The sequence below is a fragment of the Pipistrellus kuhlii genome, unplaced genomic scaffold (assembly GCF_014108245.1).
Source record: "Pipistrellus kuhlii isolate mPipKuh1 unplaced genomic scaffold, mPipKuh1.p scaffold_m20_p_20, whole genome shotgun sequence".
Taxonomy (NCBI): Eukaryota; Metazoa; Chordata; class Mammalia; order Chiroptera; family Vespertilionidae; genus Pipistrellus; species Pipistrellus kuhlii.
Window position 1 is genome coordinate 6,931,910 of NW_023425516.1, and position 21,476 is coordinate 6,953,385.

The 21,476-nt window shown below is 45.7% G+C and overlaps 1 protein-coding gene across 4 annotated transcripts in view; it reads right to left on the reverse strand.

The window, feature by feature from the left end:
• The window catches only part of NTM (neurotrimin), an 814,150-nt gene that overhangs the window by 88,005 nt on the left and 704,669 nt on the right, over positions 1 to 21,476 (reverse strand). For all 4 annotated transcript variants that reach the window (XM_036449152.2, XM_036449153.2, XM_036449155.2 and 1 more), the window contains one exon: positions 19,485 to 19,610. In XM_036449152.2, coding sequence (XP_036305045.1) covers positions 19,485 to 19,610 — 126 coding nt within the window. The remainder of the gene's footprint in view (positions 1 to 19,484; positions 19,611 to 21,476) is intronic.

Sequence of the window (21,476 nt, forward strand, 5' to 3'; positions counted from 1 at the left end):
ACACACACACACACACACATACTTGCACACACACATAGGCACAGGACAATTATAGCATGATAGGTGTTTGATAACACACTCAGCTTGCCATGGATGTATCATAGGAGGACTCCATCATTTTTCATCTCCTCCAAACAGCTGGACAATGATTCAATTGTTTTTGACCTGATGTGGAAGCAGAGATGCCTGGCATGTGGGATGACTTTAAGATGAGAGCTTGTTCCAGAATGGATCCCTTTGAGAAAACTAGGAAATGCCATGACTCTGATTTACGCTAAAACTGAGCTTTAAGATCACTCGGGACAGGAAAGGGGGAGAGGAAGCAATGAAGCCCAGCTTTGTCCTAAGGTGAGAATTAATCTAAGACATGGCATGCCCGCTGGGAGTTCACCACAGGCCTGGCCTTCTGTTCCCGGTCTTGTCTCTTCCAAGCAGAACCTTCTAGAATTTAAATTAATCTATTCCTAGAGGCTAAGTCGATGATGACAAAATCGTTGCAAGCACATGGGAAGCATTTTAAAAGTAGAAAAGTTATGAAGAATGTAAATAACACCTGTGCTTCCAACAGTTAGCAATAACCACTAATTAACTTCCTCATGTCAACCCTGGGATTCACGTTTGAAAGTGAGTGACAGGGTTTCCAAGTCCATCTCAACAGAAAAGACATCTCTTTGACAGAATGCTCCTTTTTCTCGCCTTGGTCAACTTATCATTATAAATGTGGAAAGTATTTTGGAAACTATGAAATCATAATGATGGGATCCTGAAAGACTATTCATCTAAGACGGGGGTGGGGAACCTTTTTGTCTGCCAAGGGCCATTCAGATATTTATAACATCATTTGCTTAATACAATTCACTCAAGATAAATTTATGTTGCTATGAGAAAAGCTCCTAGATTTATTGACTTTCGAGTCCTGCCTGTGGTTGCCTTGGCAGGGCCAGACCAAATGATTTCAGGGGCTTTATACGACCCTTCCACCAGACTTTCCCCACCCTGGGTCTACATGTCTGCTGATGCAAAAGGAATGCAATAAAGTGAGTAGAGCTCCTGAGACTGTGGTGACTCAGGACACCTCAGTCCTGTCACCTTCAGGCTGCAGGTACATTTCAGACAGAACAAGGAGGAGAGGGCGGTGCTGTTGATGGACAAGGGTGAGCATGGAAGCAGAAGAGCTAAGGCCGTGGTCAGCAAACTGTGGCTCGCAAGCCATATGCGGCTCTTTGGCCCCTTGAGCAACAAGCCACAGCATCAGAACAAACTTCCACAAGGGTAAGACTAGATCAAGCCAGGGGTACAACTGGATTTTTGGAACCCGCAGACAAAAAAGACTCCCAAAAGTCATTCTGGAAATCAGCAAAGTCCTCTTCCGAGGCCAGCATATCAGCACCTTGAGGCAGTAGAGGTCAAAGCCAAGGTTAAGACACAGCTGTCCAGAGCCGAAACCTATGGACCAGAGAGGAATGGCACTGGCCATTCTTGAAAAGGCAGGTATGTGGGGATTGCTTGTACTTGAGAGCTACCACAACTGCACGTTAGCAGAGTGAGGAGAAGGGGAACAAAGGAAGCGAGTTTGGATAAAAATAAGAACTGTAATAGCAGGGATCAGAAATGTAGAGCATCAGTCATGGTGTAGCTCAGATATTAGCAAACTTATCTAAAGGACCAGGTAACAATCACTGCAGGCTTTGCAAGCCATATGGTCTAACTGCAATAACTCAGCTGAGACACTAAGACAAAAGCCGCCGTAGAGGAATGGGTGTGGCTGTGTCTTCATAAAGCTTTTTTATAGACACTAACATTTAAATTTCAAATCATTTGCATCGCTCATGGAGTATGTTTCTTCTTTATTTATTCTCCTCAAACATTTCAAAATGTAAAATTCTTCCTGTGCTCACGGACTGCTCAAAGGCAGCCAGCAAGGGGGATTTGGCCCGTCGGCTTAGTCTGCCAATCCCCGGCATCATAAAGTGGGACAAGGGGACCCAGTGCTGGCTTTGAGATCCTGATCCCTTTGGGAGTCCAACATCCTGGCCTCATGGAAAACTAGCACAAGCCAGACCTTCCATCTTTTCCGTTTGATGTTTGGTCTGCACGGTGTGTCCTTTTAAAACAAACTCCGCATTCAACTCCCTCACTTCACCTGGGCTGCATTCTCTGTAGCCCTTGTGAAATGCTTAGGTGAACTTTCAAATTAATTATGAGGCATAAAGAAATGTACGACTTAACAAGGTCACTGGGGCACAATTGCTGTTGTCATAGCAACAGTTACAAACAACAGTCACATCTTTTGCTTTCTGAGTTTGTGTGGTTAAAAAAAAAAAAAAAGAAAGAAACCACATTGAAACATCTTTGTCTTAGAAGATTTCTCTGTCCTGTGCTCACCTCTCTCGTCCAGGCCTCTCGCCCTTGGCCTTGCCCTGGAGGAAGTACCTGATTGTGAACTTCACAAAAGGGCAGTGGCCACGAGGTGTTCCTGTTTCCCAAGCTCCTGTGGTGGAGGGTTGCTGATTTTCTTGCTTTGATCCGATTTTTTTAAATATGTTTTATTGATTTTTTTACAGAGAGGAAAGGAGAGAGATAGAGAGCTAGAAACATCAATCAGCTGCATCCTGCACACCCCCTCCTGGGGGTGTGCCCGCAACCAATGTCATGCCCTTGACTAGAATCGAACCTGAGACCTTTCAGTCCACAGGCCGATGCTCTATCCACTGAGCCAAACTTTATAGATGAGGTATCAGAGGTGGGAAGAGAGGTTCATGGGTTGGTAGAGAGTCACTCACTCACTAACTGGTAGAGCCAGGAGCCAAACCAGTGCTGTTCACTGCCCGGATGTCCCCTGCTCCCTCCTTTTCCATGTGTGACCCTGGGATGCTCGGTGGGCATCTGTTTGGTGAAGGTTTTCCTTTGTAACATATGGACCAGAGACAAACACACATCACTCGTGAAGCAAGGAGCCAGAGAGAAGGCCCTGGAAGCCTGAGTTTCCTCATTGAAAGCCCAAAGGTGGGATGTCAGCTTCTCAACACACTCATGGATTTGCTTTCCTCCTTTCCTTGTTCCCCAGAATGCTTCCCAACATGGTGTGTGTGCTCAGATGGTGGAATAACTTGCATTCATCCCTCTGAGCACTTGGCACGCGTGCCTCCTTCCTTCGCCCGCACAGTGGGAAGTTTATAGTCAACAGGAATGTAATCGCTCCAAAGGGCTGGATTCTCAGCACTCTCCAGCTGTAGAAACCTCTGAGGCGAGACAGGGATGGAGTGACGACAACGCAGCAGGAAGTGCTTCATTCCCTTTTGTGTCTAACTCGTATCTCGAAACAGACACTGCTGTGACCCTCCTGGCCCTCTGCCTCCCACCGGCTCAGCAGCAGCCTTGGTGCTCAGGGAGCGTGCAGATGGCTGCACCCACTCAGGCTGCCCCGGTGGTGAGTCAGGCAGAGGAGGGTGTCCTGTAAAAGGCACATGGGGACACACACACTACCGTGTGCAATGTCACGCAGGTGAGAAAGCAGCAGAGCAGGTGGATATTGGCAAGGCAGGTGGACATTATTTCCAAGATATGTTTTTTGGTTTTTTTTGAAGTGGGGGTGGGAGGACTCTTTTCCAGGCCTCACTGTGACCTATGGCTACTGCACTGAGTTTACTCTGCAGACCATGTGGCTCACACACAGAGGACAGATCCCATCCGGTGCAGGCCTGGCTGGTACACATGGGGTGTCTTTTTAAAGGAGAAAAACAGAATTTCCTACTTTCGTTTTTGTTCAGTAAAACCTCAAACACAGTATTACTTTGGTTAAATTGCAGTCACTTTCTGCTATTTTAATTAAGCGTCTGTGTTTATCCAAGTCAGATGCTATTAATTGTAAACTTGCTTTTATTTATTTATTTATTTATTTTTCAGGTGAAAGGAAGCGTGGTGAGGAGAAAATCAGCAGCGAGGCATTCACTATCTCCATTTACCAGACACTCATTGAAGCCCTTCCCCTGTGTTCACTGGGAATCTTAGAAGAGGCTGCAGGTTTGGCTCAAGGGGAAACTGAGGCTCAGGAAAAGGCTGTCAAGAGATTGCTGAGACATTGCACAGGCCAAGCTCTGCCTTAGATAAATGGGGTGTGGCAGGAAGGCCTTTGAGGTGGGCATCCATAGCTCACTTGCCGCATCTGACCTATGGTACCTCACTCCAGTGTTAAGAGCAGCCCGTTCATATTTAAAGTGAGGTAAGGTGCTATTGCCAAGGACAAGATTAATTATGCACTCTATTACTAGCTGTTTGTATCACCTTTCATACCATCACTTCTACGACATGCATTTATTACGCATTTATTATATTCCAGGTGTTTGTCCCATGTAGCCCTCCCAACAAGCCCAGGGTGTGTGTGTGTGTGTGTATCCTATCAGCTCCTCTCTTGACAGATGAGATGACTCGGGCTTGGCAATGTGGCCAAGCAGACCCTGCGCAGATCAGAACTCAAGTCTTAGGTGTTAGACATGTCATGCCCCTGATGAAGCTCAGACCCAGTTCTAGCAGCACAGTCCACACCCATGAAGAACAGCTTGCTGATACCCGCCCACTTATACCTCCTATCACCTTTAGCACTGACTGCTGGCAACAAGTCACCTTAGGAGTTCTGGCCACTCTCCTCCCCAGAGCTGAGTTTAGGGCTCTGGAATGTGCTATAATATGCAGTAGAGCGTAACAAACACTAGATCCTGAATCAATAGATCCTCATGTGTTCAGGCCTAACCTTTAAAAAGACACCCTATGTGTAGCAGTCAAGTTTCCCGGGGAAGTCACAGACTCTACAAACTTGGGGTTTCTCATCTGTAAAATAAGCTTCAGAGCAATTCTAAACTCCCATGGTTGTTAGAGAATCCAATTAAAATATTTAAAAATACATATATTTCAAAACCTAAAAATGGTTTCTAGGGAAAAAAAGAAGTGAGTGTCCAGCTGATTATAACTTGAATTCTGCTATCTATCTATCTATCTATCTATCTATCTATCTATGGCTTGGGATTTCGACTGGGAGAATGGGAGTTCGATTGCTCACTATGATGTATGCTGACCCCGAGGGGACAGTGTGGAACATGGCAGGTGACCAGCAGCAGCGGGGTACTGAGGGAGGAAGGGAAGAAGGAGGCTGGGAGCTGGGGAGGTGGGGAGGTGGGGAATCTGATTGGCCCAGGTTGCTGGCCAGGCCTATTTCAGGCACCAGGCTGCTAGTCTGTAATAAAACAGGGAAATGGTAAACAGTAAGGTAATGGGTTCAGAGTGAGTCCTCTACAACCACACTTCCTACTGAAGTCTCGGCAATCTCACACATTAGCAAGTTACTTAAGTGAGCTCTCTGCGTCTCAAGCTCTTCATCTATAAAACATCAGCCATAATACCTACATGATGAGGTTGTCAAGAAAATTAAAGAGTTCATTAATGTAAAGCATTTAGAACAGTGCCTGGAGCATAGCCAATCTATAACAAAAATATTAGCTATGATGATGATGATGATGATGATGGGCATGATAGTGATGGTGATTCCTCTTTCACTCTTCTTTTTTTAATGAATAAAATCTAACCATTTTAGACTGCTATTTTCCTAATTACTGCCACTTGCATTTTCAGGGGCAAAATCACTAGCTCCTAGTCTAAGCATTGATGCTTGCCAAGAGATCCTGAAGTTTCCTACTGCTGCTGGCATGATGACAATGAAGTAGGGCTCTCATCAAGAGGTCCTTATAACCATGACAACATGAACAGCACTCGATTGAGGATGTCATTGCCATGACAACACCCAAGTGACCAAAATCAAGAGGTCTAGGAAAGTGCTGTGATAAAGAGAGAAAACATATCAACACACAGAGAAATGTGGCCATTCAAGAGCATAACAGGGACTGGTCAGTGTGGACGCTTGGTTGCAAAGTCCAGGGAAGCAACAGGATGTCGAAGAAAATACTGTGGTCATGCTAAGCTGCACTGAATTCTTAACCGCCATGCATTTGTGTTAGAAACAGAGATGCAGAGAGAATGAAACCAATTCTCTCCAATGCTTCCAGCCTTCACAGTATGCCCTATCAATCAAGGGGTGTGGTGTGTGTGGGTTTTTTTTTTTTTTTTTTTTTTTTTTCTGTCTCCAAGAAAAGAAGTGCCTCTAGCTCTAGTCTGTTTGGCTCAGTGGACAGAGCATTAGCCTGTGGACTGAAGGGCCCCAGGTTTGATTGTGATCAGGGGCATGTAACTCTGTTGCTGGCTCCTCCCCACTCTGTCTTTCTCTCTCTCTTCTAGTCTCTCTAAAAATCAATGGAGCCCTAACTGGATTGGCTCAGTGGATAGAGTGTCGGCCTGAGGACTGAAGGGTCCCAGATTTGATTCAGGTCAAGGGCATGTACCTTGGTTGCAGGCACATCCCCAGTGGGGGTTGTGCAGGATTATGCAGGAGGCAGCTGATCGATGTTTCTTTCTTATCAATGTTTCTAACCCTCTCTATCCCTTCCCTTTCTCTCTGTAAAAAAATCAATAAAATATATTTTTAAAAATAAAAAATAAAATAAAATAAAAATCAATGGAAAAATATCTTCAGGTGAGGATTAAAAACAAAACAAAACAAAAAACAAAAATAAAAAACTGTCTCTAGGGACATGGTGGCCACAAGAATGAATTTGTTAGGACTCTGATGAGAAATATTTTCGATGGAAGTTGGGAACTTATCATCCTTTTCTCCTGACACCTAAATGTTGGAATGTCCCAAGGATTGATCCACAGAAATCTCATCTGCAGTCTATAGGTGGCAAGGACTAGTGTCAGGGTCACAAATACATTGTGAGTGCCGATAACCCCTAGCTTTAATCTTCTAGCCCCTGCACCCTTGCATAGCCAACTATCTAGTCACATTTCCACTTGTGTATCTAAAGTCCTAAGCTCTCTCTTTCACCCACTAGCCTGTCCCTCTGGAGTTCTTCATAGCAGGAAATTATAACTCCAATCACCAGTGGCACAAACCACACATCTGTGAGTCTCTTGTGATTCCTAATTTTTTCTTACAGCTTCTGTGTCATCAATCAGCAAATCTCCCCAGCTTTAACTTCAGAATGTATTCCAGATTAAACACCCTCCCACACACTCTATTCCATGTAGCATCACTTCTGGATGGACCAGAGCTATGGTATCCTAACTGGTGTTCCTTACACTACCCATGACCCTGTCTTTCCCTTCAAGCAGTTAAAATGACCTTTTGAAAAGATTTATTCCATTATTTCATTTTCCTCTTTAAAACCTGCCTGTGTGGTTTTATTGGAACTTTCCAAAGTTGTTGTTGTTGTTATTGTTGTTTTGTTTTGTTTTGTGTGTTTTTTTGTTTTTGTTTTTTTGTCAAGGCATTACAGGACCTTACTCTTAGCTCTCTTTGCCACATCCTATGTCACTTTTCGTACATTAAAATCCTTGCTCTTCCTCATAAACACCAAATATAGTCCTAATTCATGGCCTTGGTACCTGCAGATACCTCTGCTTGAAACACCCTCTAGCAATGTGTCCCATTCACTGCCCCTCTTCACTCAAGGTGTCTGCTCAGACTTTCTCTCAACACCCTAGAATAGCACCATCTATCATCCCTACCCCATTCCTGTTTTATTTTTCTCCATAGTACTATCTCCCTGATATCAGGTTGCATATTAATGTGTCTTATATTCCCAATACTTCCCCGCTGTGGTCCTATGGGACAGAGACTTATAAGCTGTGTTCACAGCACAATCTGAAGCAACAAAATATCCACTTGTCTTGAGTTAGGTACTAAATAAATATTCACTGAATAAAAGATGATTCCTTCTGCCTATTTATCATATAGCTGTTGTATGCTATCATTTCTGTTCAATCTAATAAATCCTAATTCTTGAAATAAATAAATAAGTCTGGTTTATTACGGTCATATTTGGAGAAAAGGGAGTTAACCTACAGTACATAATCCAATAGCCAGAAATCAGACATCCGCTAGTATCTAATATCCTACCTATTGCCACATGGGCAAGAAGCCAGACAAATAAACATTTATCCTCCCAAACAGGCAGTAATGGAAGCCAAACCAGAAATGCGGGAATGCTTCTCAGCTTATCCCACAGCCTCGTTCCTAAGCCACATTAAACCCAGTCCCAGGTTTTTGGAAATTTAGCCTTCTATGTATTGCTACATTCCATGCCTAATTTCATGATCTTCACATTGACCTTTAATGACTTCCTAAAGGTAGGTCTCCATGCTTTGGATCACAAGAAGGCTTGACCTTGCTAACAGATACCAACTGTCACCACCTCACCTTCAGGTTCAGGAAGAAAAGGGAGAGAGAAACATTGATCAGCTGCCTCCTGCACACTCCCCACTGGATGTATGCCTGCAACCAAGGTACATGTCCTTGACCGGAATCAAACCTGGGACCTTTGAGTCTGTGGGCCAACGCTCTATCCACTTATCCAAACCGGTTAGGGCTGGGGCATCTTCTTAATGAAACCATCCATATATACTCCTGTTGAGATTATTACCCCTAAACAGTGCCTGCTAACCTCTGCCTCTTATCCTGATGAACTTTTCCGCAGCATATACCACAGAACTTTATAAGGTTGAATATCTACGGGCTTACTTTCTGTCTCTCCCCTAGACAATAAGCCCTATGATGCCAGGGGCTTGGTCTGCTCTGTACATTCATGTCTCTCCACTGCCTAGAACAGAGCATAGAAGTAGGTGCCCCATAATGATTACAGAGTAAATAAATGAATCAATGTTTGAGGACTAAACATTGTTTTTCAAAGGAGTTTTTTCTGGGGGCAAAACTCATGCAACTTTCTCTGCTTAAGCTCTTCTCTGGGATGGCATGGGATGGAATAAATAAATCAATAGAGGGAGAGCGCCATTTGTCTTGCTCTGTCATGCAGATGACTGGTCAAATAGCATCAACCACAGTGACCCCAGTGAACCGCTCCAGAAAGGGCAAAGCAGTGATGCAAGGTGTGAGAAGAGAACCACAAGGCCTGCTGGGCTGTGGAGCAGTTAAGCAGGAAGAGTCCTGAATCTATTACAGAGGAGCGATAAAGTCCAAAGTCATCCATTTCAACTCCCTGTTAGAAGAAGGAAGAGAAATGAATTTGTTTTTAGGGACTGAGGAAGGGGCGAGCCAAGAGGAACCAGCCTCTTTTGGAGAGAAGGAAAGGGCTAATGTGATCTTCCAAAGGAAGGAAGGCTACCACTTCCTGACCCCAAGGTCATGGCCAAGGCCATGAACAGGCCGGCTGGGCATCAGGATCTGGAGGAGCAGGATTCCAGGAGCAGTGACTTGGTATTCTGCTCACTCCTTCCCAGCTGCCAGAGCTCAGTGGGAAAAGCATTTCATGGCACTAGGAAGATGAAGTACTACACAAATACATTAGGGAAACTGAGTGGAGTCAGATAAGAAAAACCATACTTGGAAATCCAGCAGTTCCTTTCCATATCTAAAACTGCTAACATGTAAAACAACCCACTAATGCCAATCAAGCAGAGGACCCGCCATTGTGTGAGTGAATGATAGCATTGCACACGGGGAGAAATAAATCAAGTCAGAGAGCATCCTTCTCACTGCTGGGAGCCATGGTCATGGGCACAGGGAGGGGAAGAGAGCACAAAATTAAAGGCAGAGCATACAGAGAGGTCAACCTTCCATGCTGGGTTTATGCCCTTGGTGCAGACATATCCATGCAAAAATCCACTGAAAGGAGCCTAAGGATATCAGGGAGGCTAGAGTGCTCAACCTGGACTCCACCTTTGGACAGAGCATACGTGAATTTGCCAGAACGCTGTGAAGAAGACACGCCAGGACCCGAGGCTGGCGGGAGGTCTAAGCTTGAGAATAGATGTGTCCCCTAGATCTTCAACAGTGGTTTTCAACCCTGTATATCTCATGGCACACTTAAAACTAACTACCAAAAGTCTGCAGCACACCAAAAAATAGATACAGGGTGTCCCCCCAAATTATACATATTTTAAATGATTATATGTCAGAGTTTATTAAAATACAGTTCATTTTCCAAAGTAAGTGAGTTATCAGCTGGTATACACACTTTATATTTTTTAAATATATTTTATTGATTTTTTATAGAGAGGAAGGAACACATGCCCCCGTTGCATCCTTGATCCCCAATAGGGGGCTTGCAGGAGGCAGCCAATCAATGATTCTCTCTCACCATTGATGTTTCTGTCTCTCTCTCTTCCTCTCCCTTCCTCTCTGAAATCAATAAAATATATTTTAAAAATTTTTAAAAATGCATACTTATTAGAGCATTTGTGAAACCTGCATGATATAATTTATATAACGCAGGACACCCAGAACATAGCAAATATTAATATGCCAATAATTCTTAAACTCAAGTGTGCATTACACTAACCTGTTAAAATGCAGGTTTATAGGTCCCACACCAGATCTGGGGTATAAAGCACAGTGGTAGGCGCATGTGTGCTGGAGACATTGCCAAGGGTGGGACTTCACTGCTGCCAACTGGAGCTCTGTGACCTTGGCCCATTAGCCTGACATCTGTATGTTTCCCTTTCATGTGGTAGAACAGGTTAATCATAGGACCTGACTGTGATTGCATATATATATGTTTTTGTAAAAAAAAAAATTATATATATATATATATATATATATATATATATATATATATATATATCCATCCCTACATGCAAATGTTCAGAAGAATGCCCAGCACAGTTTAAGCATTCAGAAATGATTAGTTATTGCTATTTTTGAGTTATAAAGACTCTAGTTGCCATTCAGACTCAGGAAAACGGCCATCCCTCACAGGTCATGACAGGATTCAGGATCCAAAAGTAAATGCAAAACCAGAACCACACGAACGTCCTGGTGGCAAGGATATTTTGAATGGAAACTTTCTCCAAGATCACGTGGCAGTGATGGTAGATCCTAGACGTGGAACTCCTCTAGCTTTTCACTGGTCACAGGGTGCTATGGGGTAGAGGTCACTGTGCTTGCCATGGGTGGTGATGCCCTGTGGAGGCCCTTCTGGTCCCCTGGCCCCTGTACTGGGTGAGCCTCAGGGATAGGGGGTCTCTGGGCTGGAGGGGGGCTGCCATATTAATGAGCCTTTGCATCTTCCTGAGTCAGGGCTGGTTAGCATCTGTGGGGAAGATGATGCAATTGCCTTTTTTTTTTTTTTTTTTTTTTTTTTTTTTGTGGTTCCATCAAAAACAGTTCTGCATGGTAACGGTAGTCAAGTGCCAGCATAAATAGCCGAAGACTCAGGGGGAGTGTGGGGGAGGGAGCTGTTAGCCATGTCTGATTTCAGCAGCCCTCTGATGCTACAACATCTTTCAAGGGTTTTAAAATAATTGGGTAAAACCACAAACAGTGTCTGTGGTGTGCTCTCCTGCCCTTGGCTTCTCGACTGAGGCTTCCTTTCATATGTTCTCAATTCCAGCACGTTGAACTCATTAATTCCCCCACTAGTCTTTTTATGATTTTTTCCCTTCTTTGAAGTAGGAAGTTGCGCTGCTATCATATTGCTTTAAAGTGGATCATAAATATTAAACTTACAAAAACTCTTATTGACATTGGCAAATTTCACCCGCGCTGTATCCGTCTCGCTATAATTTTATACTTAAGGAGAATTACGCAGGTAAAGAGTGATCTATGATTGTCTTTCCTTGCTTTCCTCTCTCCCACCTTCCTCTGCGTGTCTGCGCTTAAATCATTTGCTCTGATCCTGGCTTGAACCCTTTGCTCTGGTTCTCCTGGTTGTGCCACCAGTTTGCCTTCAGCCTGATAAATGCTTTCTCTGTTTAGGATGGGCCTCACACCGCCGTGGTGTGCTGGCTGCTACTGTGGACTGGGACCTGCCATCTCCCATTAGGATGCAATTATTTTCTTCTCCCACCATCAGTGACCACTGTGATACCTTTTGCAATAGCAATCACTTGGGCCCTCCTGGGATAGCTACTTGGGGGTACTCTGGGAATTTTAATCAGGCTCCTTTGTTAATTAGAAAATGGTGGGGGTGATGGAGGTGCTGACGAAGCACCTCTGGATAGCTATCCATCCTGGCAATTGTCTGAGCTTGGGCTTATGTAGGACTTCAACCTTTTCAGACAAAAGAATTTTCAGTCCCTCCCATTCTGGTCATGGGTGGGAGTGAGAAGGAAGGGGCTGGCCAAGGTTATGAAAGTGGAAGCTGGCATTATTGGGCACCTACTATGCGTCCTTCCTTAGAAGCTGGGCGCTCTGCATGGATGTCAATGTTTCATTGTTGCCATGGTCCTGTCACAAAGGAATCATTGTTTTTATTTTGTAGATGAGGCCAAGCCTTGGTGTGGGGGCAGCCCAAGGACCGGTGAGGGAGAGCTTCCGCTGAAGAATCCCTTTGATGATTTGGGGAACAAAAGATCCACAATGGAGAATGATGGGAAGAGATGAGGCTCCTGGAGCTTACCCTTTATTCATTAAAATTGATTTTGTTTTAAATGATGTACCGGCGAGAATTAATTTTAAAAAGGAAAAGAAAGACACTGTGTCTCCCGATTGGATTTGTCTTTGTTGGGCAATCACTAGCCGGGGCCTGTGAATGCCTGCTGCTGTGCTAGGCACTGGGATACAATCTCACAGCATGAGGCTGATTCCTGGCCTCCCTGACCCCTGCCTAGGACAACAGGAGGCCCCTTGGGCACATGGAAGAACGGCTATCACTAGAGGGGCATGCAATGCATTGTGGGATCTCAGAGTAAAGGGCAACTCAGTCTGCCTGACCATAGTCATCAGAGGCTTTCAGAGTGGAGCGTTTGAACACAGCCTTAGCACAAAACCAGAGTTTTATACAAAAGGAGCGTGCAGGACAGTGCTCCAGGGAACAGGTGTGTGTGAGGTGAGGGTGCCAAGGGTGTGGGGAGCACCAAGTTGATACGAGTGACCACAATGTGTGTGGCAACCAGGGCCCCACACCAGTTCCTTAATGCTCTGCCCACCCCACGAAGAAGCAAGAACATGAATGAAGAAGCACATTGCAGAGAGATGTATTGCTTCCTTGGAATGACCTAGCCAGTGAGTTGTGGAGGGGAATTGAAATCCAGTTGGAACTGCCTTCAAAGCCCACCTCTTCCAGGCAGATCGCCGTCTTCTCTCTCCTCTCTCAGGTGGCCTCCACTGGTGAAGATGGAGCCAAAGCCTCAAAGAAGGGCCAGGCTTGGCCCATCCTCAGCCTGATGCACAGGAATGAACAAGCAGGAAAATTGCCTCCTGCCCTCAGGGAGCAGATAAGTAGAGTGGTAACACTGGCTATTCCCATGCCCAGCTCTCAAATGAAGTGCCAGGAAATGCTTCCTTCTCATACTACGTAATTGACTCTCCTGGATTCTCATGCTCCAGCAGCAGACAGACAGGAGGTGGCAACTGAGTAGGCCCTGGAGACAGGGAGCCTGCCCCACACACAGCAAAGACGCAGATCCCAAGCTTCCCTCTCTCCCTCAGTCCCTCCTGCTTCAGAACCTGGGCTGCTTCCTGGTTTTCTAGCACCTTAGCCTTGATTAGGGAGTTAATTTTCTCACTGGGTTCCCCCTTGGCTTACTGCAGAAGGATCTGTAGCATGCATCAATTGGTTGGTTACAGGGCAACCCAACCAAAATGAGAGTCCAGGAGTTGTCCAGAGCTGGCATAGATAGAGATCTTAACTATTTTTTTTTTTTTTAATACTGGTCCCTTCCTGCTGGATGGTTACCCCAATGCTGAGTGGTTACCCTCCTTCTGGTTGGTAACCCTCCGTGGGCAAGGCGATGCAAGGAGTTCCACTTTGTGCTCCTGCCCTCCCTTTCTGGATCTTTTGCTGGAGAGAACTTTCTCATCTGCCATCCTAATGATCCCTGTGCCACACGGGGCCCCTGATGCTGGTGCTGACAGGCTGCTCATTAGTGCCAGGGTGCTGCCGTCAGCTGATGGCATGCCAGAGCGGTGCTCCTGACACCTTTTCACAGAGCTGTCACCGGAGTCATGGAGCCTGCCAGCTCTGGTCGAACTCAAGCTGTGATACCTCCAGTGCCAATTAGTGCTCGGTGTCCTGCTTGGCTGGGGAGGAAGGCCTGTCAGTGCTAACAAATGGGAAAATGGGGGCGGGGGATGGCAGGTGCAGGGGGTGGCTCAGGGCATGGGCAGGGAGAAGAGCTTCCATAAAGGGTTACTTTGTCCTCATCAACTCGGCACCTTTTGAAACTCAGAGACACAAGGGCTGGGACAACCAACTGCCCACTGGGCCTCTTCCAGTGCATCAGGAGAAGTGAGGGGCAGAGGGAAGAGATCTGGCCGCAGGGGAAGGTTGCTTGGCCCTGCAGGGATGGGTGCGGGGGGTGGGGGTGGGGCTGCAGAAGTGCCCACTCCATCCTGTGGAGAGAGAAGGCTTCCATCCCAAGGGCTTGGTTGGGGACCCGATGGGCATATGGTTCTGCTCTAACCATGCTCCCCAGGCCTTTGCATGGCACTGGGGAAGCCAACCAATCAACCGCCTCAACTCACACACTGCGGAGAGTGGGAAGAATTTTTAAGATGATGTTTCTCTTTGTTGCACTGATGTCTTTCTTTGTATTTTCATTTTGTAACCCATGCAGCAGACCACTTTCACATACAGTTAAGCTAACTTGCCCTGGCAACATCCAGGGTTGTTTTACAAAACTCTTGAGGGATACTGAGGGTTTAGGCACAGGAAGGGTCCAGGAAGACCAGACACAGAACATGCCAGAGAAACACACACAGCACACACAGCAAGAGGAGGGTGAAGCAAGCTCTCTGAAGACCCTCCTCAGAGTTACTGCTGAGCCTCTTCCATTTCCTTCTTTTTAAAAATATATTTTATTGATTTTTCTACAGAGAGGAAGGGAGAGGGATAGAGAGCTAGAAACATCTATGAGAAAAAAACATCGACCAGCTGCCTCCTGCACATCTCCCACTAGGGATGTGCCCGCAACCAATAGTACATGCCCTTGACCGGAATCGAACCTGGGACCCCCTCAGTCCACAGACCGATGCTCTATCCACTGAGCCAAACTGGTTTTGGCAACCTCCTCCATTTCTGCAAAGAGAACGTGAAAAGGAGTGTCTCCTCCAAGAAGTCAAGCCCTGCCATGGCGGGGTTCCCACTAGGGGACCCCAACAAAGCCTTGAAGATCCTGTGAAGACCAGAGCAAATGTCCTGAAGACTCGCCAGCCGAGATCAAGAGGAAACATGCCAGATAGCAACTGCAACATCAAAGAGCAGGAGAATTCTTCAGGAATCTGGATGAGGCCCTTGGATGGGGGAAGAAGCATGCCCCTTCAGGCTCTGGCACAAGTAAGTGCTTGCTCACGGAATCAACAAATATTTCTTGAATGCTTTCCAGGTGCTGAGCATCGTGCTAGGAGGTAAAGAATCAAAGATGAATGAGAGCCAGGGCCTGATCTCTGAAAACTCATAAATTAGAAATCGGGACATTGCTGTAAACAGCCTCCAGGACCTTACTGAGCCCCAACCAGTATCTGGGTACAAGGTGTTCTTTCAGTAGCCTAAGTGAGGTTTTCATTTTCTGTGCTTCATTTGATGGGAGAGAAGGAGAGGGAAGAAGGAGAGAGAAGGATCATTAAGACCCCAAGTGATCCCTGCCCCAATATACGAAACCCACACACCAGTGACTGGAGTCATGCCTTTACCTCAGCTCTATGTTCTCCTCCCAGGAATATGAACACTCTGGAATCTTGGGCTTCTCTTTAATGATCTTAAAATCCAACAGAAACTGGAAAAATTAAAACTGGATTTTGAGAACACTTTTCTCTGAATAGAGATGTCCTAAAAGCATACTTTAGGATATGATCACAGAGATGGTGTTTCTGTGTATTTAGAGAAGACCTTGAGGCATCAAGAACACCAAAGGCATTCTTTTGGAGATGGAAGCACTAGAGCTTAAGGGCTGTGCTAACATAAATTCTTGTATCCCTAGATCAGGAGAAAATACAAGACACAGAGTCATACATGGGGTATGTATCTGAAGGAGGCTCTGGGCATGCTGGTGGTACTTTGGCCACTCGAGTAGACTCCTAGAATTTACACGAGTTTGAAGAAGGACCAGGAAAGCATTCATGAAGATGGATTTGGCGTTTTGGCATGAGACAGTGAGATGGGGGAGTTTCCTTTTGCAAACACCGCACAAGTGCACACAAAACCTATACATTCCCAGCAGGAGTGCACAAGAGGGCAGATATCTTTACACAGCTAATGCCCTCTGTCCTTGAACCCTTGAGAGTAGCAACTTCTTATGAGGAACTAGGATGCATGCTATCATACTAGGTGAAAAAGTACTTCTCAGCCTCAGTGGCGATGCAGAGAGGTAGCTTGGGAGGCCTCAACCCCCTCTTCCTCTTGGATATGGACAACTGGCATTTTCTCCTCCTGATATAATGCGGTAGGCAGGCAACCTTAGGGGCATGTCCCTGCCACCTCCATCCTTCTAGCTTCTGTGCATAGAAATGAATGAGCCATTCCTAGTAAAATGGTGGCTGACATTTCGGCATCCCCTTTCCACATAAAAGGTGGTCACCCCTAGAAATTCATATTCGAAGGAGGCTTAGCTTATTGCAAATAGTGACGTGTGTTGTGATGGAGGATGCTTGGATTATTCAGAAATGAACGGAACAAACAGGTCAGCCTGGGGAGAGAAGAATCCAGTGAAGCCTTCAGGGTCACCAAAAGTGTTTGTACTGGGTGTGTGCATAAGAATGATCCCGGATGAGACCTGGTCCATGCACAGAGGATGAGACAAAAAATGGCAGCTGCTCTCTCCCTTCCCTTCGGAGCCCTCACAAAGGTGAACATACCTTGTTCTCTGAGGAACCTCACATCTGCCATAATTCATTTAAAATAAGCATCCTTTGGAGATATTTAGTGGGAAAGATGAAGGTGTGGCTGCTATGAGTCTGTAGCTTCAGTTCTGATTTGGCAGCAGCCCGGTGGCAGCTCCTGGTGAGTCCCTGGGGATTAATTTCTGCTCCTAGCATCTCTTATCAGTTTGAATCTGAGCTATCTCATCTGGACCAAAGATCTCAAAAGACTGTTCATCTCCATTACATGGATCCACTGGTAGATTCTGATTATCCTGCTCCTCTCCCCTTGATCCATCTTCTGTTTCCATAGCAGCTAACAACCCTGGTAAAAGGAAGCTTGTGAGCCAGGCGCAGGTAAAGTCCCCCGGGGAAATGAATCTGCTTGATAGCCCCCAAACGGGAAAAGTAGTGTAAGGCACAGTGGTGCGAACTTCAGTGAGATGAACAGAAGAGGGCTCCAATGTCAGAAGGAAGACACAAGTCATTGTGTAGAGAAGAGAAAGAGAGGGGGGGGAAACATGTGGGGAAAATGCAATTAAAGTGGAAACATGTGGGAGTCTGAGAGAGAAAGGAAAGCAGAGGACAAAAGGAAAAGGCATCAAAGGGCAAGACAAAAGGAGAAGAGGCCCCGAGGAGAAGAGAGAAAGGAGGACACGAGAAAAGGCCTCACACAGAGACAGAGGGAGACCTGCGAGAGGGAGGCCACAGGGCCTCTGCCTGGCAGAGGGCGAAGCACGTCTGGCTGGGATGATAAATACCCTGCAGAGTGGAAGGCGCAGCAGCCCTGGCATCCAGGAGCCCTCGGGACTCAGCATTAGGCAGCGCTGACTGGTTTACACCAAGGTCTTCCAAAGCCTGTCCATGGGGGCCCCTCCTTCACAGGTACCAGGGCCACCTTCCATCAGTGATGATCTCATACACACCTGAGGCCTCCTCCCGGATGGTGGGCCTATACTCACTTAACATCATTTCACATCAGGAGACTGACAGAGACACGGGAGGCTCTCTGATGCCTTTGCTCATGGGGGTAGCCTCAGGAATGATGGCCGGGGGCAGCTCCTGGGACTCGAGCCCAACACTGAAAACCTCATGCTTTTTCCAAAGACCTCTAGCAGGGCAAATTGTCAATGTCTACGAGAGGGGATTTGGTATTCAGGGCCTCTCATACCCCTAACTGGCATTTTAAAATCTTCCCAGGTATAGTGGATGCTGATGAGCTGCCCCCTCTGGGAAGAGAGGATGTCTGCCCCAGGGGTGCGGGATGCTGGTGGTGGACAGCCCTCACTCAGGTGCAGCTTTACGGGGATCGTGACATGTGAAGAGATGCCTGGCCCAGGTCACAGACTTTTTGAGGGCAACCCAGCTTCAGGACTGCTGTGCCAGCCCCCTTGCCTCCAATAAAGAACATGCGTGAAGGGTCACCCTAGCTTCAGAATGCACCATCTCGTGAGCTGAGATATCGCACTTGACCGCAGTGCAACTCAACTTCTCCACCTGCCCAACCCTCTTCCTTCTCTTTCCTTCCACAAGGGTTGATTCCAAGAGTATCTTGAATAAAATTCGTACGCGCTTTTGGGGGACCTGACCTGCAACGCCAAGCAAATAACTACCACAAGAGTTCCTTTGGCATCCTTACTACTCAGCAGTGCTCATACCTTCATGCATACATCCATATATGGATATTCACAATAAACAATGAAAGTAAGGCTCTTGATTCATGTCTCTACTTAAAGTTGCCTTCTCAAAGGCCTTCCCTGACCAAACCTCTTCTCCTTCAGTCAATATACACATTTCTATTTTCTCATCCTTATCACCACCTTGTGTCTTGTATATTCATTTTTTGGTCATTTTCCTCATGAGAATGTGATCTTGTCTTGGTTTATTGCTATATCCTCCATGCGTAGATGTGTGCCTAGACTATTGCCAGCATTCAAGCGATATTGAAACACAAAGAAAATAATTTAATGTACCATGACTAAAAGCCAACTTAATGATACATGGCATCTACTTAAATTCTAAATGTTTAATGTTCAATCCATGAAAGCACAAAACAACTCTTAGTCTAGTCTGGTCTATGCAATATCTAATCATCAAGAAAAAGTAAATTTTGCAATTTGACCACCTTGGATTAATCACAGTAAAGCAACAACAAAACTACAAAACAACTAATGAAACAGAGACCAGATAGCTGGCAATGCTGAACAAATTCCAATTTGGAAATTGTGCATTTAGGAACATGGCCCTTTGGAGCTCTCATTGATTTGGTGTTTGTGCTTTCTATCTCTTAAAACAACCAGCTGAACAATGCCGTGAAAGTGCATTGTCCAATATCAAATGTGCCCAGTGACATTTTCCCAGAACATCTTACCCCCATTGCATCTACCACCAGCTGGGACGCAGTTCCCAGGGATTGAAAGGAGCTCAAGCATGGCTGCTGAAATCTTAGATGAGAGGCCTATCTTTCGGAGAATACCAAATCCTCCGCAGAGCCACGAGCATTGTTATCAGGCTACCAACAACCAAGGAACTTTTGGGTGAAGTCACCAGCACCGTGACCTCATAGCTGTGGCCAACAATTCTCCCAGTTCCTTTCACGACACAATGCACCAAACTGCTCTCTTACCTTTGGGGGAGATGTGTCTCCAGGTAACCGTGGGCTCCGGTCTGCCCGTTGCTATGCAGGTGAGGCTGATATTGTTTCCTTCGTTAATGGAGATATCTGAAGAAATCTCTACAATTTTGGGAGATACTGTGGAGACAAAAGCCAGTGGAAGGAAAATAAATATCCTGTGGAAACATCTTTGTTGTCTCACAATAATAGCTGGCAGAATAGCTCGGGGACTGAACTATAAGGGTTATGGGAACAAATGGAGAGAAATTAGAGGAATTATCTTAAACATAAAAGAAACAGCTTGCCTTGAATTTATTGTCTATTTCCTCCTGTCTAAACCCAGAGTCAGGAAGTATTGATGAGAATGGATTTCAATGCAACACTATTGTCCTCGCCTCCATCCTCTTCCTGTCTGTACCCTCACCCAAGTCCCCTCTGACACTCATCCACAAGTCATTCTCCACACTTCATTCAGAGTTGATGGAATACAGTTCCGAGCGTGTCACACCTCTGCCTAAACACTTCCAATTATTCCTTATTGCCCAGCTGATCATATCCACCCACTTCATCCTAGGATAGCAGGCTGTTCAGGATCAAGTGTCAGCCTATGTTACCATTGGTATTCCCACTGATTCTACCTCAACTTATCCCCTTGTCACCCCCAACACATCATACCCTTCCTGATAATTAGGCATTTGGGGGTTTATATTGCTTCTTTTGTCCTTCCTAAAAAACTTCCAGTCATCCTTTAAGGTGCAAGTCAAATGTTACTTTGTTGCAAATTTTTTAAAAAAATATTTTTTTCATTGATTTCAGAGAGGAAGGGAGAGAGAGAAATAATGATGAGAGAAACATCAATTAGCTGCCTCCTGCATGCCCCACTGGGGATCAAGCCCACAACCTAGGCATGTGCCCTGGCTAGAAATCAAAGTGTGACCTCCAGGTTCATAGGTTGACACTCAACCCCTGAGCCATGCCAGCTGGGCAATGTTGCACCTTTTCTAACCCCTGTACTTCTCTGCCCTCCTGCAGGACTTTACATGCCAGCTTCTCATCTGCCTACTCACAGCCTGATGGTGAATTATAATAAAAAATCCCTTTCTCTCTTTGATGCCTAAAATAATTCCTCAAAGGAAGGGAGGGGTTTGATTTAATTGGTAAATTTGGTAACAGGAACCCCACTCTGTTCGGTCTTTAGTTTGGGGGCCAGGCTCCCAATAAGAAGCTACGTTCTGTTGTGGTCATCCTACTTCAAGTGTCCCAGGCCAATGTTCCACAGGTGTGAGAGGGCCATAGCACAGCCAGGAGTTTTCTGTGGGCACCCATCTCATCTGGGGTTCTGAATTAGGAGCTAATTGTTGCTACACACCTAAGCTTAATTCTCCAGTATCATCAAAACTAGTGAATGTGATATTCAGTCCGTGCATGACTCTTCATTTGTCTTCCAATTGGTTTATAGAGTAATAATGTCACTTGGCACCTATCCCACTATGCAATGGTTATTGGCTTAGCATCTCCCATCCACTAGACCATGAGCTTTTTGATGGCCTGAGCCATGACTTACTTATATTTATATCCATAGTCAAAGCTCAACAGATATTTATAGGATGGGGATTATAATGGTTGTTCCAGCACCTTCCCAACCTGCTACACATTTTAACAACCTCAGAACCGGATCATTAACACACACCATTTCAGTTCTACTGACAGTGGATTTGACTCATTAATTCTTCACAAATTAACTGGATCCTCCATCCAGCTCTCTTAAGTTTCTTCACGTTAGTTTCTTTCCTTGAATAAACACCTGTCAAAGCCACCACAGTGGGCAATTCTGGGGCACATCATCTACCAGCATACAATGCCATCTGGCCTCCTGGAGGTCCCAGGGAACCTGACCATCACCTTCATGCCCTGTTCCAAGGCCAGAGTGCAGCCCTCACATGGAAATGAGATGGTTGGAAATTTCAGGGCTCATCTTTCCTCTGTCTGAAGCATTGATCCAGC